Source organism: Ochotona princeps, chromosome 25 (genome assembly GCF_030435755.1).
Source record: "Ochotona princeps isolate mOchPri1 chromosome 25, mOchPri1.hap1, whole genome shotgun sequence".
In the NCBI taxonomy this organism is placed as follows: Eukaryota; Metazoa; Chordata; class Mammalia; order Lagomorpha; family Ochotonidae; genus Ochotona; species Ochotona princeps.
In genome coordinates this window covers 20,083,590-20,101,310 of record NC_080856.1, presented here as the reverse complement: position 1 = coordinate 20,101,310, position 17,721 = coordinate 20,083,590, and the positions used below count along the sequence as shown (strand labels likewise).

The 17,721-nt window shown below is 50.2% G+C and overlaps 1 protein-coding gene across 2 annotated transcripts in view; it reads right to left on the bottom strand.

The window, feature by feature from the left end:
- DENND2A (DENN domain containing 2A) overlaps positions 1-17,721 on the bottom strand; it is a 72,820-nt gene that overhangs the window by 9,378 nt on the left and 45,721 nt on the right. For both annotated transcript variants that reach the window (XM_058681371.1, XM_058681372.1), the window contains exons 9-13: positions 16,971-17,080; positions 15,737-15,806; positions 14,064-14,141; positions 8,513-8,653; positions 6,271-6,419 (exon numbers count right to left, since the gene is read on the bottom strand). In XM_058681371.1, the coding sequence (XP_058537354.1) occupies positions 6,271-6,419; positions 8,513-8,653; positions 14,064-14,141; positions 15,737-15,806; positions 16,971-17,080 (548 nt within the window). The remainder of the gene's footprint in view (positions 1-6,270; positions 6,420-8,512; positions 8,654-14,063; positions 14,142-15,736; positions 15,807-16,970; positions 17,081-17,721) is intronic.

The window sequence follows — 17,721 nt, the reverse complement described above, 5'->3', positions numbered from 1 at the left end:
CCAACTAGGCCAGAGCTCAATTTGCTCTCATGATGTCTTCAGAAGAACATGCCAGCTTCCTGAGGCTGACCAATACAAGGAAGGCACCATGGACCACCCAGAGGCCTGCACACAGGCTGGCCATGGACTGCACAGCTGCCACTTTTGCCTATAAGATTCACTGCCCATATCCTTGGGGGAATCCAGGATCTGGACCCACATCTACAGATTCCTGATTTTTTGCCCTGCACATTTGTTTGTTTGTTTGTTTCTTTCTTTCTTTCTTTCTTTCTTCTTCTTCTTCTTTTTAAGATTTATTGGAACTTAAGCTTTATAGAGAGGAGAGACAGAGAGAAAGATTTTCCATCTGCTGGTTCCCTCCCTAAAAGGCTGCAATGGCCAGACCTGAGCCGATCCGAAGCCAGGAGCCTGGAGCTTCTTTCAGGTCTCCTGAGCAGCTGCAGGGTCCCAAGGCTCTGGGCCGTCCTCGACTGCTTTCCCAGGCCACAGGCAGGGAGCTGGATGGGAAGCAGATGGGGTTGCCAGGACACAAACCGGCACCCATATGGGATCCCTGTGCAGGCAAAGTGAGGATTTTAGCCACCAGGCAACCATGCTGGGCCCTGCCCTGCACATTTCAAACATATTCCCACCTTCTGGAGGCAGGGGTTGTAGTACACTGAGCTGAACAGCTACCTGCTATGCCAGCGTCCTGTATCAGACCTTTGGTTAGTGTCTGGAACACTCTGCTTCAGATTCAGCTCCCTGCTGATGTACCTGGGAAGGCAATGGAAGTGGCCCAAATGCTTGGACGGATCCCGGCCACTCCCATGAGAGACCTGGCTCCTGGCTTTGGCCAGCCCTGGCTATTTGGCCATCTGCGAAACGAACTAGTGCATGGAAGATCTTACGCTTGCCTTTCAAAAACAACAACAAAACAAAATAAACATTGACAGAAATTCCTGCTTTCTCCCATACCTTGTGGTCAGTAATTGGCTTGCTGCACTTCCAGAAAGTAGATCCAATTTTAGGGGTTCTATGACAATTCCTCCCTAGAGGAATTATTGTAAGAGACAGAGACATTCCCATCTGCTGGTTCATTCTCCAAATGACCAAATGGCCCTGATGAGCCCAGGAACTCAACACATGCCCTCCAAGTGACAGCCTCAGCCATCACTGCTCTCACAGCCCGTCATCAGCAGCAGGATGGAACCAGGAGTCAGAGGCAGGCAGCAACCCCAAGTACCCCAAGTACCTAGGCTGAACGCCTGTCACTAAGATCAATTCAGAAAGCAGGGACAAAGATGACAACTCAACTGGTAAACTGTTGGCCATGGAGGCAGGTGATGGCATTATTTCTTTTAACAACTATTTTTTTTAAAGAAGTAATCAGATCTTTTTGCAGCTTTAGCAAAGGTTCCCACACCTGGTTATGATTAACACCTTGTTAGCTGCAACATATGGTGTCTGGGGTACGCACTCAAGGACAATATGCTGGCAGCTATCCGTGGAGTTTCTCATTCCTCTTGCTCTCTAGCCCACATTATGATTAAAAAAAAAATCTTGCCTCGTCAAACACCAAAAGGAAAGGTCAAGTTCTGCAAATAATAGTTAGTGGCAGCTCTTCTCCAAAACATGTTATAGAAAAGAAAGGATTCTTTGGAATGTTTTTCCTCAGCCAGTGCTGCAAGGGCTGGTTCCAGTGCACACTGCGAGAGTTGGTGGTCTTGATGCAATACACAAAGGGCAGGTCAAGGGTTTGGGCATACACAGGACGACCCTCCAAGCAAAACCTACCAGAGTCTCGTGTGGGCTGGCTTGGTTGCAGGAGGGGCTGAAGTGTTTCAAGGCAGTTTGAACAAGAGCCCTGACAGCTGGCTTGCATTACAGCAGGGATGCAGGAAAGAACCCCAAGTCCCGCAGCTGTGATCAACTGTCCAAACAGGGATGGGAAGAGCATGTGTCAGGGCAAGGCTGACTGGGCCACAGGGTTCAAAGGTGGGCACACAGGGGCAGACATTCAGCCCAGCAGTTAAGACAACCGCATGGAGGTACCCACATTCAATTCCCAGCTCGGGCCCCTCATTCCTGCTTCCTGCCAATGCAGAACCCAGGAGGTAGCAGGTGCTGCCTTCAGTAGTCGAATCCTTGCTGCCCTTGTGAGAAAACTGGATGGAGTTCCAGGTTCCTGGCTTTGGTCTCGCCCTGACTGCTGTGGACCTATGGAGCGAGATGAGGATTACGAGACTAGGGAAGAAGGGTCAGGTTCTAGAACATTCCTGAGGGCTGAAGCATTGCTCCAGCTCAGGGCACACCTGGGAATGCTGCAGTTCACCTGGAGAAGCAGTCTCGGTCCCACTTGCTGCCAAACCCCTGTGTCACACTTGGGCTTTCCACGCCCAGCAGGTGTCAGCCCACCCACTTGGCAGTCAGAATCCGGCCCCAGGCTTCCTCTAGAATGCTACCGGAGGGCCCGGCGGCGTGCCTAGCGGCTAAAGTCCTCGCCTTGAAAGCCCCAGGATCCCATATGGGCACTGGTTCTAATCCCGGCGGCTCCACTTCCCATCCAGCTCCCTGCTTGTGGCCTGGGAAAGCAGTCGAGGATGGCCCAATGCATTGGGACACTGCACCCGCGTGGGAAACCCGGAAGAGGTTCCAGGTTCCCGGCTTCGGATCGTCGCGCAGCGGCCCGTTGCGGCTCACTTGGGGAGTGAATCATCGGACGGAAGATCTTCCTCTCTGTCTCTCCTCCTCTGTGTATATCTGGCTGTAATAAAATGAATAAATCTTAAAAAAAAAAAAAAAAAAGAATGCTACCGGAAAAGCAAGGATGAACAAGCTCTCCAACTCAGACCAACACCTGAACGCTGGAAAGCATGGTCCAAGTAGGCTCATGCAGCATCTGAACACAGCACGTCCCTTACGGAGGTCATCCCCAGGGATGGGAGTGTGATGGAAACCCAGGTCCAGGCTGGTGAACGTGGAAACCACATGGGGAGGCGGGTGTCACCTACAAGCAGCATGTCGCAACTTATGGCACACACAGCAGGAATCCCAGGAGAGCCGGCTCTGCTACCTCCGTTGTTTCAGATAAAGCCCTCCCCTTCTCTAGGCCTTGGATTCGTAGAGATAACCTTTGAACACCCTGCCAGCTCTAACATCTGCAAATTCTCAGTCTCATAAAAGACAGAGGGAGAGCAAATGCTAGGAAAATGCTAGCAAATGCTGGAAATAGGAGCTGTCTGCTGAGGCCACAAAATGAGCCCAGGGTGTCACGGGAAGGTCCGTGGAGGCTTGTTGGACAGAAGGGCAAGGGTGGCCTGTTACTCTGAGGAGCTGATCCAGAGCCAGGCCTCAGGGTTTCTGAGCCACTGTGCTGAGTCCAGAAGGGGAAGACCCCACCAAGGAGCCACTGTGCCCTGGGAGGGAGCTGAGTGCAAGATCAGAGCTGGGATATCTTTCCAGCCCCAGAACAGCTGAGTGATGGGTTTGGATCAGAGAACAATGGAGTTCAACACCATGCTTTCCTCTAACTCTTGCTCCAAATGGCATCTTCTTAGCGGTTAATCAGAATTTACTCTTAGGCTATTAAAAATGACATTTTCATGGGACTTGCCTCATTGCAATGTTTATTTCAACCACTCCGAAGACCAGCCAGGCCTCTGCAGTGTCTCTAGATGTAAGGGCACCATGCTGGCTGCTGTGAACAACCTGCCAGCAAGCTTTGAGCAACTGCACCTGTCTGAAGGTGTGCTCCCGAGCCCCCCACCTTCTGGGGGAGCACACATGCTGAGCATAGCTGAGTCTAGAGAGGCTATGGGACCTCCTTGCAGCTTACAGACCCTGATTAACCCAGAGTGGAGGCTAGCTGCAGCTCCTGCTTGTGACACCAGCATCTCACACTGCAGTGCCGGCTTGAGTCCTCGTGGCTCGGCTTCCAACCCAGCTTCCTGCTCATACACCTGGGAAGGCAGCAGGCGATGACCCCAGCGGTGGGGTCTCTGCCATCCACATGGCAGACCTGGATGGAGGTTCTGCTAGCTTCAGGCTGGCTCAGGCCTTGCTGTGGTGGCCATTTGGGGAGTGAATCAGCAGATGGAAAACCTCTCTGGCTCTTGTCTCCTGCTCTCTCTCTTTCTAGCTTTATATTTCAACTAAAGGAGTAAACAAATAAAACCTTAGAACCACCCCCTCCCCACTGCCACCACCAAAGGAAGCGCGTGCAGGGCACAGTGAAATGTCTGTGTAGACGCCAACGTGTCAAGGTCAGGGCTCAGACGCCAGGGTCAGCAAGAGCCAGCCGTCTAACGTTACCACTTTCCAGTGGTCTATCGCTCGGCTTTCAACTTAATGCATCACAAAAAGACAGAGTCAGCTTCTCAAATATTAAAACCTTTGTCCTGGCTAAAACTTCAGTACAAAAATTTTTGTGCTGATCAGCCTGGTCTGTAGGTTTAGCCAAAGCCTTGGGGAACTGCAGTGAATAAACTGACAAACAAAATGTTTACCAGCGGGAAAATGAAGGCAGGGGTATAGGAAAATATTTGCCTGGGTTGTCATGGCAACAGAACAAACCCTTGCAACAACATTCTTTCTTTCCCATCCGTCAAGCTAAAGGCCTTTTAGAAACAGTCAAGAGTCCACTCTAAAGATGAAATGGAACAAAACTGTTATTCTAAATGTGATAGGTTTTTGGCTCAACTTTAAAAATCCTTTTATAACTCAGAGTGTTTGCCACAACTCCCCAACATTTCTTTTTTGCAGTGGGCAGGCCACTAGCAGGGATGGGTAAATACATTGTGTTGGTGGGAGAGCACTGGGGGTGGCGACTGTGGACCTCGGGCAGGTGATTGTCACGGGCCACGTCCTGTTCTCATGCTTTGTTGGGTGGCTTCCCTGTGACCGGGGCCAGGGGAGGTAGCAGAGCAGGGCTCCCCAGTGGGGTGCCGTGTATTGTCTGGGGCACTGAGGGTGACAGCGTCAGCCGATTATCCTCCCAGAAATGACTAGGTCAGGCAACTTCCCCAAACCCTTGTGAGTCAGGACCTGCCCAGAAAGCCCTCCATTCCCATGGCTACTTTCCCATGAATGGGACATGGAGATCCTGGGTCAGGGAATCTCAAAGCTGGGAGGAAACATGTCATGCCACTGGGCTGCCTCACTGGGGCCCTGCAGAAAAAGGCACTGGCTTCCTAGTGGCAACCATGACCTGGCTACCAAATCAGGCCCATCTTAAGGACCTTTGTGCTACTTTTGTGGACATCCAGGGTCCCGGACTTTGCTCCCCGCCGGCCTTGCTGACCGTGCTGGCCTGGCCCCAACTCCTGCCATCTGCTGTGGAGAGAGGTGAGTTCTCTACTGGCCACTTCTTGGAGCTCTGAGACTGGTCCATCCCTGACTGTTACAGTCATTTGGGGAGTGAGCCAGCAGATGGAAGATCTTTGTCTCTCTGCCTTTCAAATAAATACATGTTTTTAAAAATAGAAAGTAAGCAAGCCAGAAAATCACAAGGGGGCATGGGTGCAGACAAGCCCCTGTGTGTCATGAGGCCCAGTGACTAAGGATGCCCAGGGATCCTCGCAATTTTGGCAAGACCTCCCTATGTGCTGAGAAGGAGAAAGTGCATGTTCAAAGCTTACAGAGGGCCTGATAATGCAACTACGGTGTTTTGGACAGATGGGCACATACACACACAGTGCTGGGCTCTGGCACTAAGGAGCTTAGAATTTTACCCAAATCCTCTGGCACCTCCTTCTGAGTTTTTTCTGATTTCTGACAAGGTGTTTGCAGATCACTAAGTGAGACCATAGGGATGTGGGTAGCATCCTTCTGGGCAGGTGAAGATTCAGATGGGTCTATGTGCAGAGGAGGAAGCTGCTAGGACAGGTCTGCACTCTCCCCCATGACCCTGTGCTCTTCCTGTACTGGGCCCTTCTGTTGGTCCCAGGTCCCCCCGGTCCTTTCCAGGTGCCTCCTATTTGCTCTCCCAGCACTAGATAAGCACAGGCCTCCTCAGGGAAAGAGCGCCCTCCGGTGGTCTCCAGAACATGTTGCCTCCAACAATGTGGTGCCACGGGGCCTGCTGATGTCTCAGTTTCCCCCATTGAAGACAGGTGCATTTCCCAGGTCAGGTGCCAGGCAGCAGAGCAGGACAGCCCAGCACCAATGCCCACAGCTTCCCTGGCCTGAGCCACACTCTGATTCTCTCTCATCCCTTAGCCAGCACCTGGCCTTGACTCGAGCACACACCTGCCCTAGACCAACCGACCATCCTGAGGCTGAGGTTGGTACCTGAGCTTGTCGGCAATGAAGATGACTCTCCTCTCCAGGAGCATGGAGGCAAACACACAGACCAGGTGACGGACGCTGAGGGACGCGAAGAGACATTCAAAATCCACGTGCTCTAGCCGGGAGTCTAGTGGGCGGCACAGCTCAATCACCTACCGGGCAATGGGAACAGCCGTGAGAAAGGGTGGGCGCTGAGGTCCTTGGCAGGGGCTCCTGCTGGCAAGGGGAAAGGCAAAACCCAGAAAATGGAAGGCATGGGGGAGAACATCCCAGCAGGCTTGGGAAGGAGGCACGTTGGACAAGCAGGTAAGTGCCTCCCACTGAACTACCAGACTGAACACAGCCTGGGGTGGGGTTGCAGGGGGCGGGTGTTGCGGGTGACACAGGAGGATAGCCCGTGGCCACTGGTGCAAAGCAGCCAGAAGGTTCTCTGAGGCCTAGGTGTGTGTGTGAGATCCCTCCCAGAAAATTCCATGGGGAAGACTATTTCTGCCAAGGCTACCTGGCTCTTTTTTCTTTTCTCAGTTTGATTTGAAAGGCAGTTTCAGAGAGAGATAGGTATCTTCTAACTGCTGGTTCATTCTGCAAATGGCTGCAAGCAGTCAATCCAGAGCGTGGAGCTTCCTCTGGGTCTCCTGCGTGAGTGCAGGAACCCAAGCACCTGGGCCATCTTCTACTGCTTTCCCAGAAATACAAACAGGGAGCTAAATAAATAAGTAGAGTAGCTAGGCGCCTATATGGGATGCTGGCACCACAGGCTGAGGCTTGTTAGGTCACGGCATTGGCCCTGGACATTTGGAGAGTTTGTTTGTTTGTTTGTTTTCATTTAGACAGTTCTAACATCATTCACCAGCCACTAAAAACTATCAACTTAAAAGCTGGCCTAGGTGCAACACAGTGGCTCAGTGGCTAAATCCTTACCTTGCATCTGCTGAGATCCCATATGGGCACTGGTTTATATCCCGGCTGCTCCACTTCCCTTCAAGCTCCCTGCTTGTGGCCTGGGAAGGCTGTTGAGGACGGCCCAAAGATTTGGGAGACCTGGAAGAAGCTCCCAGCTCCTGGCTTTCGATTGGCTCAGCTCTGGCTGTTATGGTCACTTGGAGGGGTGGTGAACCACTGGATGGAAGATCTTCCTCTCTGTCTCTCCTTCTCTCTGTATATCTGACTTTCCAATAAAAATAAAACAACAAATCTTTAAACAAAACTTGGCCCGCTATAGGTTTATTAGATTTTGAGTCCCACCTGCAGTTGTCTTGGCAGGGTCAGCTCAAATGATTTTGCAGGCCGTACGGCCTTCAGACTGCCACCTCTGTAGGAGGAACCTTCCCTGCTGCCTGGGAAGCTTAGGCCTTCCACAGAGCAGCACAGAAGATAAAGCCACCACTGGCGAGCCCACCATCCCATATTGGCACTGATTCAAGTCCTGGCTGCTCCACTTCCAATCCAGGTCCCTGCTAAAACACCTGGGAAGCAGATGATGGTTCCAGTGCTTGGGCCTCTGTGGGAGACCCAGATGGAGGTCCTGGCTCTCTTCTGATCCAGCCCCATTCCCAACCCCTAGCTGTTGTAGCCAATTGCGAATGAACCAGCAGATGGAAACACTCTTTAGCTCTCTGCCTCTCCTTATCTCCGTCACTATGCCTTTCAAATAAATAAATAAATAAATCTTTTTTTTAAAGGCAGATTTTACCGAAAAAGCAGATTTACAGAGAAGAGAGACAAAGATCTTCCTTCCCCTGGTTCACTCCTCAAGTAGCCGCAATGGCTGAAGCTGAGCCAATCTCAAGCCAGGAACTTGGAGCATTTTCCGGCTCTCCCATGAGGGTGCAGGGTCCCAAGCTTTTGGGCCGTCCTCTACTCTCCTTTCTAGGCCACAAGCATTGAGATGGTTTGGAAGAGAAGCAGCTGGGACACAAACCGGCACTTGTATGGGACTTGCAAAATGTATTTGGCATTTGAAAAATGAGGACTTAGCCATTGAGCCATTGCTGTAGCACCCAGTAAAGAAATCTTAAAAAAGAAAAAAAATCCCCCAAATCCAGAAAAGTTCAGGATGTTCTTTGCAGGTTGACAACACCACATGCTGCACAGTGTGCTCCTAGGGGGTCGCTCTCTAGGCAGAGTCCCAGCTGCATAGATCCCACTCAGGATGCGACTTTTGAGGGGTGACCTGGGGCCAGGAGGAGACACCGCTGAATGAGGCTGGGCTGCCAGGGCCACTCCCTCCCCTGGTCAGGCTTACCTCAGTCCCGGAGCCTGGCAGGAAGTTCTTCACAACGATGGTCTTGCCCAGGGCCGGGAAGGGTGCTTCCATGACGCTCCTCATGAGGGGCTGCACCAGCGCAGGGGAGATGCCACGTCGCTTCTCCACCTCATCCAGGATCTGCAAGGTCAGGGGAACAGCTGGGCTACTGGGAAGCCAGGGCATGGTGGTGCTGAGCTCTGGCCTCAGTGGTGGCTGCCACGTGAGAGCAGGCCCCACCGCCATGGCAGTTCCTCCACCTTCATTCTTCTACTTGCTTATCCCCCTGCCCTGCTGTGCGTTCCCCTAAGCAGGTGAAGAGCTGCTACGGTCCTGCCCCTGAGAGGCTGGCTGTCACTGGGCTGACACATACACTGTCAGTGGTACCCAAGCGCTTAAACACTTGAAGTTGGGGTGTGTGTATGAGAAAACTTAGTCATTGCAATAGTCGGCAGCCCTTTGAGGGGCCGCACTGTATAAACAGACAAGCTGGCTTCTCTGTGAATTTCACATTTCTTGGGGACAGAAGTAGCCACCAGGAAAACGCATGCCAAAACTACAGGGGGCTACCATTTGCACCCTTTAGGACAGCTCTAAGAAAAAGACAGTAACAAGTGTTGGTGAGAAATAGAGAAACTGGGACCCTTGGTCACTGCTGGGAGGAACGCCCCATAGTGAAGCTACTTTGGAAAAGAGCCAGGTCCTCCAAGGATTAAACATAGAGTCACCATATGACCCCAGCACATGCCACTCTCAGGGATCCATCCGCCCAAAGGAAATGGAAAATGTTTGCTCACACCAGGTCTTGCATGGGACTGCCGACAGCAGCACTTGTGATCGTCAAAAAGCAGACACAGCCCCAATGTTTATGGATGTAAAACGTGCCATATCCATGTCATGGAATGTTATTTTGCCATACAAACGAATGGAGCCCTGATGCACATTACACCACGGATGAAATTGAAACACACCAGACCAAGGGACAGAAGCCAGTCACAGAAGAAGGTCACATTTTGAGTGCCCTGAGATGAGATAGAAGGTGAACCCACAGTGTTGCAGCGGACTGGAGGTTACTGCAGGAGTGGCTTCTCATTAAAACAGGGAAGATGCTCTAAGATCATGGCGATGACTGTACACATTGGTGGACAGCGTAAAAGCCACTGTGCTTGTACACTCTAAATGAGTGGGCTGTACAGTGTGGGAACTGCAGCTCAGAAAAGCTGCCCCTCAAAATTGAAGCGTGAGACCTTCTGCCATTTGGCTGTGTCTTGGAGTTCAAAGCAAAACACCATCTATAATCATGTCACAAGCAGCTACCCAGCACTGCAAATGTGGGTAGTCTGAATTGAGATGTGTTATAAGTATACTCACTGAACTTCAAAATAGAAAATTATGGATGTAAACCATCTCAATACCCTTTCTCATCAATTAATTACATATTGAAATGATAATATTCTGGATGAACTGGGTTAGATAAGATGTATTTAAAAATCAAAAGGGCAGTGTGGTTCCCCAACACAGAGTTACTGTATGACCCAGCAATTCTACTTTTGGGGACACACATAGGAGAACTGAAAACAGGACTTGGAAATGCATGTACCCACTTGCACACCTATGTTCACACCGCACAGTTCACACTCATGGAAAGGTGGAGAAGAAATGAGGATGTGGCACCAACACACAGCAGGAGGTCCCTCAGGTTTGAAGAGATGCTGACCCACACCGCCACACGCGTGTACCCGAGGAGAGCATGCTGGTGCAAACACGCCAGACACAAGACAAGCAGCAGCATCACGGACTCCGCTTCCAGGACATACCTAGAGAAGTCAGATTCACAGAGACAGAAAGTAAGAGAGCACGTGCCAGGAGCTGAGGGGAGGAAGGTGTGGAAAGTTACTGCTTCACAGGGTAGTTTCAGGTTGAAAAGACGAGCAGATGGACTGTGCCAACTTCTGCACCCCAGTGTAAGTGCAATTGATGCCATGGAACTGTTTTAAAGGAGTCCTTTTTGTTATGTGTGCTTCAGCTCCAGAAAATGATTTGACCAAAATAATTAAGACTCTCAGGGGGAAGCAACTAGGGAAATGCGTCTGAAAATTGCCACTTAGGGAAATAATCATGCAGAAAAGGTCAAGAAGTTGTAGTGGGTAAGGCTGCCACCTGAGATAATACATCCCATGTGGTTCACATCCCAGATGCTCTACTTCTCATCAGCTCCCGCTGATGTATCTGGGAAAGCCGTGGAAGATGTTCCAAGTGTTCGAGCCCTGCTACTTACTTGAAAGACCTGGATGAAGCTATTGGTACCCTGCTTTGGCCTGGCTTATGTGACCATTTCAGGGAGTGAACCAGCAGATGGAAGATTCTCTCTCTCTCCACTTCTCTGTGTCTCTCCCATTCTGTAACTCTTAACTAAATAAATACAATTAAAAAAAACTGCCTGAAGCAGAAGTGACAGCCCGGCACTGCCAGCCAAGTCTAGGCTCTAGGTGGCTTGCCTTTCTTGTTTCTAATTAGCCTCGTGCCTCTGCCAGCAGCACAGGTGAGCATCCATGGGCCAGCTTACTCTTTAAGGAAGCTGACAGGCGTGCAGGCCAGAGATGGGCCCAGATCTGCAGCCTCGTGTAGACGCCAGCCAGCCTAGATCAACCAAGTCTATCCAGTGTACTGGCCACCCCTGGTGAGCCCAGTGGAGCAGGCCCAGCTGATCTGGTAGAAGTGACCGCTGCCCGATTGGTCACAGAGCATATTACTGTGCTGACAGTTCACCCGGAGCCCTTCCTCCAGAGACCCGGAGAGCTGTCCTTCTTTGTGACTCTTCTTTCTGATTCTAAAGGTTGCCACACTGTTTTGGCCTTACTTGCCCCACATCTGGAGTCACTGGCCGCCTCGACCAGCCCAAAATGTTTCTGGTCCTGTCCTTTATATTTGCTGTGTGTGGTCTCTGGCAAGTCATCACAGTGCATGCCCCTAAAACACAGCATCGTGCATCATTGAAGTTATGTCAGCACAGTCACCTACCATGAAGCCCCTATCTGTGACTTAGCAACAGAGCTTACACGAACTCCCTTCACTTGGGAGCTGGACTAGCTCACAGGAGCTGTTTCACCTCTCACTTCCACAAGCCTTCACATTTGGACAAGCCCATGGGGAAGCCGGGCCTGCGTGGTAACCACGGTGGTCAGTGGTCCATGACCAAGCTCAATGTGAAATGATCAGCACCTCGGACGCAGTGCAGGTGCAATTCCCCTCTCAGCTTACATGGATTGAGTGAATTCTTTCCATCAGACTTGCAAAATGGACCCAGTTCAGCAAAAAGCAGTCCTGTTACAGGTTCTGGAGGAGGGCAGGCAGGAGGTAGATTCTGCTTACAAATGTTCTTAGCAAGTGATGCTGAACACCCACGGGTAGCAGATATAAGGGTGTTCATTCTCTAACAGAAAGCCCAGACTGAAAAAGATAGTCAAGAAGGATTCCAAGTAACGTCACAGACTAGATGCTCACGTCTGACTAAGACAGGAAATGCAACGTTGCCTCCATTGGAGATTGGCATTATCCTGAGGACTCGGATCACCTATCCTTGGTCTTGGGCCTGCATGTGAGGTGGGTGCCGGGTCTGTGAACCTCGGGGGTGGAGAATCTGGCGGGGCTCGGGTCACCTGCCCCAGTTCCTGGTGCCAGCCTGTGAGATGGGTGCTGGGTTCATGAGCCTCAGGGGTAGGGAATCTGGCAAGGCTTGGGACACCTAGCCCGGGTTCTGGGACTCGCCTGCAAGAACATGCCTTACTTAATGAAAAAGGCGGAGCAGTGGACACAGGCCCTGATGTAAAAGGAGAACAAGGCAGCTCATTTGAAGCCATAGCAGAAGAAGAACAGAACAAACTGGACAACTACCCCAATCAAATGATAACAGCAAAACATCTCGGCGAATGGAGACCTGAGGCTTACTATGTCAGCCAATGGACACTGGGAGGTTGACAGCATTTCAGAACTATCTAAACCACTTGGACAGAACCCTCAGCATATGTGCACATTGAGACTCTGGGTTGATACGAGGTGGCGCTTCCTCATCTCTGGGTCCTGGGATGTTTGGAAACTCATGAATGGCTTCCCCCTATGTCTCTCCCCTTCCCCTAGAAACAACAAGAAGAAATAGCAAATTTGGAAACAACAAGTTCACCCAATTTTCCCTAAACTTTGATCCTTCCCACCCTGATCAACCAGGTAATCAATATAAAAAACTAAACTAAAGAGAGAGAGAGAGAGAGAGAGAGAGAGAGATTGGATTACACAGGAGAGGAATTCTCTACAAAACCCCCACCCAGAATATGGGAATGGATTGGCCACTTTAAATTCTCCTGTCTTGATATAATTGCTCATTTCCAGAAAAAGAGCAACAAATGATACTGATATGTCAATATACTTAGGGCACTGTTACATAATTCTTTTTTTTTAACCACTTACTTAATTCTTTGAAAGGCAGCATTACAAAGAGAGATTCCATTGACTAGTTCACTCTCCAAATGGTCTCGATGGCTGGAACTAGGCCAGTCTGAACTGAGGAGCCAGGAGCTTTTTCTGGGACTTCCACATGGATGCAGGGGCTCAAGCAACTGCGCCCATATTCCACTGCGTTTGCAGACACATTAGTACGGGGTAGAATCCGAAGTGGAGCGCCTGGGACTTGAACATGTATCCTACATGAGATACCAGTGCCACAGGCAGCAGCTGTATCACCATGCCAACCCCCATAATGATTCTTACATATACATACCCACAGTCAACACAAGGGTCTGTTTTGTCTGTGGAATGGGCATTTGGCCTCATGGCTACTAAGCTGGTTTTAGGATGTCTGTATTCCACTTTGGAGGGTCCGGGTTTGGTCTCAGTTCCCAACTCCAGTTGCTTTGGGCATCTGGGTATGGTCAGAGGATGGGAGCTCTGGCTCTCCCTTGCCCACAGTCATCAGGGCTGAAACCAGGAGCCAGGAACTGTACCTGGATCTCATGGTGTGGCAGGGACCCAAGCATTTATGCCATTGCTTGTTGCCTCCAAACGTGTGCAGTGGCAGGAAGCTGGCTGGGAAGCAGAGTCAGCTCTCAATACCGAGCAATATGAGATGCAGGGGCAGGTGCCATCCTAACTTTTCTGCCACATCCTCCCTAAATTTACTGTTGAACATTTTTTTTTCCTGTGAACTGCTGCTTGAAGTACCCTTCTAAGGGTACTTTAGACACCCCCATGCATCCTTCATAAGGACCAAAGCCAGGAGGACAGAAGACATTGCTTAGAAGTTGGCACATAAAACACCCAGACTATTCCTGGAGGAGAATCCTATGGCTCCCGCCCCCAAATTCCGACTCCCCTGCCTCCTCTCTTCCTCTGTTCCCCGGACCTTGGCCCTTCATCGACTCTGATTTCCTGTATCCATGATGAGGGAAGAGGGGAAATCGAGACAAAAGGCAGAGATGACATGGGAAGGCAAACAGGCAGAGAGGATAAGACGCCGAGCAGCAGTGGGTGGGGGTGCCCGCCTGCCCGCTTGGCTCACCTTGGAGAAGAGGCTGAAGCAGCCCAGGCGGCTCACGATGCAGTACACTTCCGGAAGCCGCTTTCCTTTGCCTCCAGGCTTTCGGAAGAAAAACACAGGGACATTTTGAGTGTTAACAGTCTCTGGCCAGGAAAGAACCCAGTAGCCTTTTGTGACTAAGTGGGAGAAGCATTTATTCTACCATGTTCCCAGCTCTGATGGAAGAAAACACACAAATAGAAAAGTACACATCTTAAGTAAACAGGTCAACCCTTGCTAAGTAACCAGCTCCTGGACCAACAACCCAGCACCCCTGCTAGACCACAGCCTCCCCAGGCCCTGTGGCCCTGCACAGTATGGATTTGTGAATTTTACAATGGAAATGACGCTGCAGGTGCTCTCTTGTGCCAGGCTTCTGCCACTTAGCATGAGGTTGAGTTTGGCTTCATTTTGTAATTTTTTAAATTTATTAATCCCATTTTATGGTGAGAAAGCACTTCTTACCGTGCATACACCATTTAATACCTCTGAAGGACCCAAACAAAGAGTATTGTGCTCAACGTGACTTATAGAACCAGAAAGGAATATAACCTGTTCGCCCAAATCACTGTCATTCCTACTAAACAGTTACTTTGAGACTATATATGATTACTATTATAAAAATTCCAAATGAGCAATCATTGTTGAAGATCATTCAAACCAATCTTTTTTTTTCCCCTGAGAGCTATTTTCCAAACAAAAAGGAAAAATCAATTTCAACACTTTGATCAATAAAATCATTACTCCATTTCATTTTTTAAATCATTACGCTATTTTTTCACTAATTAAAAACATTTTTACTGAACGCTCACTGTATGCCACACATTATACTGGACTCCAAATTTATTCAGTCTGTTTTTTGTTAAGAAGATTTATTTATTTTATTTGAAAGAGTTACGAAGAGGGAAGGCAAGACAGAGAGGAGAGAGGAAGAGAGAGAGAATCTCTGATCCTTTGGGTCATGCCCCAGATAGCTCAGTGGTCATGACTGGGCCAGACAGAAGGCACAAGCTCAGAGCCAGGAGTATTTCCCACATGGTGCAGGACACGGGGGCCCAAGGACGTGGGCCATCTTCCGCTGCTTTCCCAGGTGCGTTAGCAGGGAGCTGGATCAGGAGTGGAGCAGCCAGGCCTGCTAACTGGCTCCCATATGGGATGCTGGCACCATAGGCAGGGGCTTGACCTGCTAAGTCACAGCAACAACCTCCTTAAGCTTATTTCGAAGACCCAAATACGCTCACGGTGAAAATGGTCACTGAACATTTTTCAAAAGAACGGGCCTCAAAAAGACCAGCTCTGAAACGTTTTAGCAGGATCGATTATTCAGTCTTCTCTTATCAGCAGCTATTTTGAATACTCTATCAGGATCTGTTCAGCACATCTGTGGCAGGCGGTAAAGAGCATCAAGCACATCTGGCCTAAGCAGAAAGACCTTTTATTTGGTGGGCTAGAACAATGAAGAAACTTCTTTTTCTTTCCATCAGGAACAGACATGCTTCTCACCTACTAACAAAACTCAGGTGGGCTCACCAGCGGGTGGTGCTATCCCGTTACCCTGTCACGCCTCCTGGACCTCCCTTAGTCCTCCCCTCACCCCTGCCTCCCAGGCACTGGGTACAGCTGGCCAAGGCCGGACCGAGAGGCAGCCTACTTACCAGCAGTCTGCGGCAATAGCCGAACCTTCTGCTCCCATCTTCTCCAGTTAGGACAAATGAGAACGTTTCACTGTGAGGGGAAAACAAAAGGCAAAAGGAAGACCCATCACAGGGCACAGGGGGGACGGCAAGCAGCCCAGGGCGCCTGTTCCTTGTCCCACTCGGGACTACACTGAACCTCAATGACTCCTGGCCACTTTGCAGGGACACGTCGGAGATGTGGCCCACTGAGTTTGGTTAAATACTGAAACACCAATGATGGTGATGCTGGCATCTGAGCCAGCAGCACTTGGTAACAGGCACGCTGGCTGTCGAGAGAATGCTTTAGGGCACTGGATAAGCATGGGTGATGTGCAACATTTCCCCAGACTCAGAATCACCTTCTCAGAAGATTCTGGAACAAATGGATTGCCAGACATCAGGGTACCTCTCTAGGCTGGGGTCCAGCAGACTCGTGCAGTTGGTCATCTGTGACTCTCTAATTTTTTTTTCTATTCATTTATTCATTAATTACATTGTATTACATGACACAATTTCATAGGTACTGGGATTCTCCCCTCTTCACCCCAAACCCTTCCCCCATGGTGAATTCCTTCACCTTGATGCATAACCACAGCTCAGGTTCCATTGGGATTCCCTAATTACAAGCTCACACCATACAGAGTCCAGCATCCCACTTGTCCAGTCAAGTTCAATGGCCTCTTAGGGAGGCCCTCTCAGGTTTGAAGGCAGAGCCAGCAGAGCGTCACCTCGATCAATTAGAAGCTCCAACATATCATCAGCAACAGTCCAGGTACAATGAGACTGGTGCAGAGTCCACTGATTGACATAGTCCATCTTAGAGTTTCCCCTTGACTCTCTCTCTCTAATTTTTTTAAAAAATATTTATTTAGTTGAAAGTCAGAGATACAGAAGGAGAGAGAGAGGGGGGAGAAACGAGAGTTCTTCCATTTGCTGGCTCACCACCCAGAAGGCTGCAATGGCCGACACTAGCCAGGCCAGGAGCTTCGTCCAGGTCTCCCACGTGGGTGCAGGGACCTAAGCACTTGGGCCTTCCTGTGCTGCTTTCCCAAGGCACATTACTAGGGAGCTGGACTGGGAAGTAGAACAACCGGGACTTGAACTGGGGTCCACATGGGATGTCAGAGGTGGATTTTAGCTGACTATGCCACAGCACCAGCCCCTGCCCCTCACTCTTGGTGTCTGGGGTTGGAGGGGGCATGCGAGTACATACCTGGTGAACTGCTGCACCGGAGCCCAGTCCTTGGCATCGGGGAAGCAGAACTGGGGAATGGCCTTCAGCTGGTCCTCCGCCTCCCTCATGAACTTGAAAGATCTTTCCAACTGCACGGAGAAAGTTGAGATCGATTACAGAATGAAGCCTGGCCTGGCAGAGGCAGGAGATGGTGAGGACTCCATCTCGCAGTCTCCCATGCCCCTCAGCCTCTTCCCAAGTCTGGAGAAAAGAAGTGTGCCTCTGGTAAACGTTCCCTATGCTCAATGTCCTGGAATGAAAAGGTTCCGGTTAAGGGCCCAGTGCGATAGCCTAGTGGTTCAAGTCCTCTCCTTGAATATGCTGGGATCCCATATGGGCTCCCGTTCTAATCCCGGCAGCCCTGCTGCACTTCCCATCCAGCTCCCTGCTTGTGCCCTGGGAAAGCAGTTGAGGATGGCCCAAGACCTTGGGACCCCGCACCCGCGTGGGAGACCAGGAGGAAGCTCCTGGTTCTTGGCTTCGGATTGGCTGAGCTCCAGCTACTGTGGCTCCCCTGGGGAGTAAAGCAGTGGATGGAAAATCCTTCTGTCTCTTCTCTGCAAACCTGACTTTCCAATGAAAATAAATCTTTTTTTAAAAAAGATGAATTAATAAAGTTGGGTTGACTTATTCATTTGAGGGGCAAAATAGGAGAGGACAGAAGAGGAGAGGGGAGGGGAGAGAAGAGAATATTTTATCTTCTGGTTCACTCCCCAAATGACTTCAACAG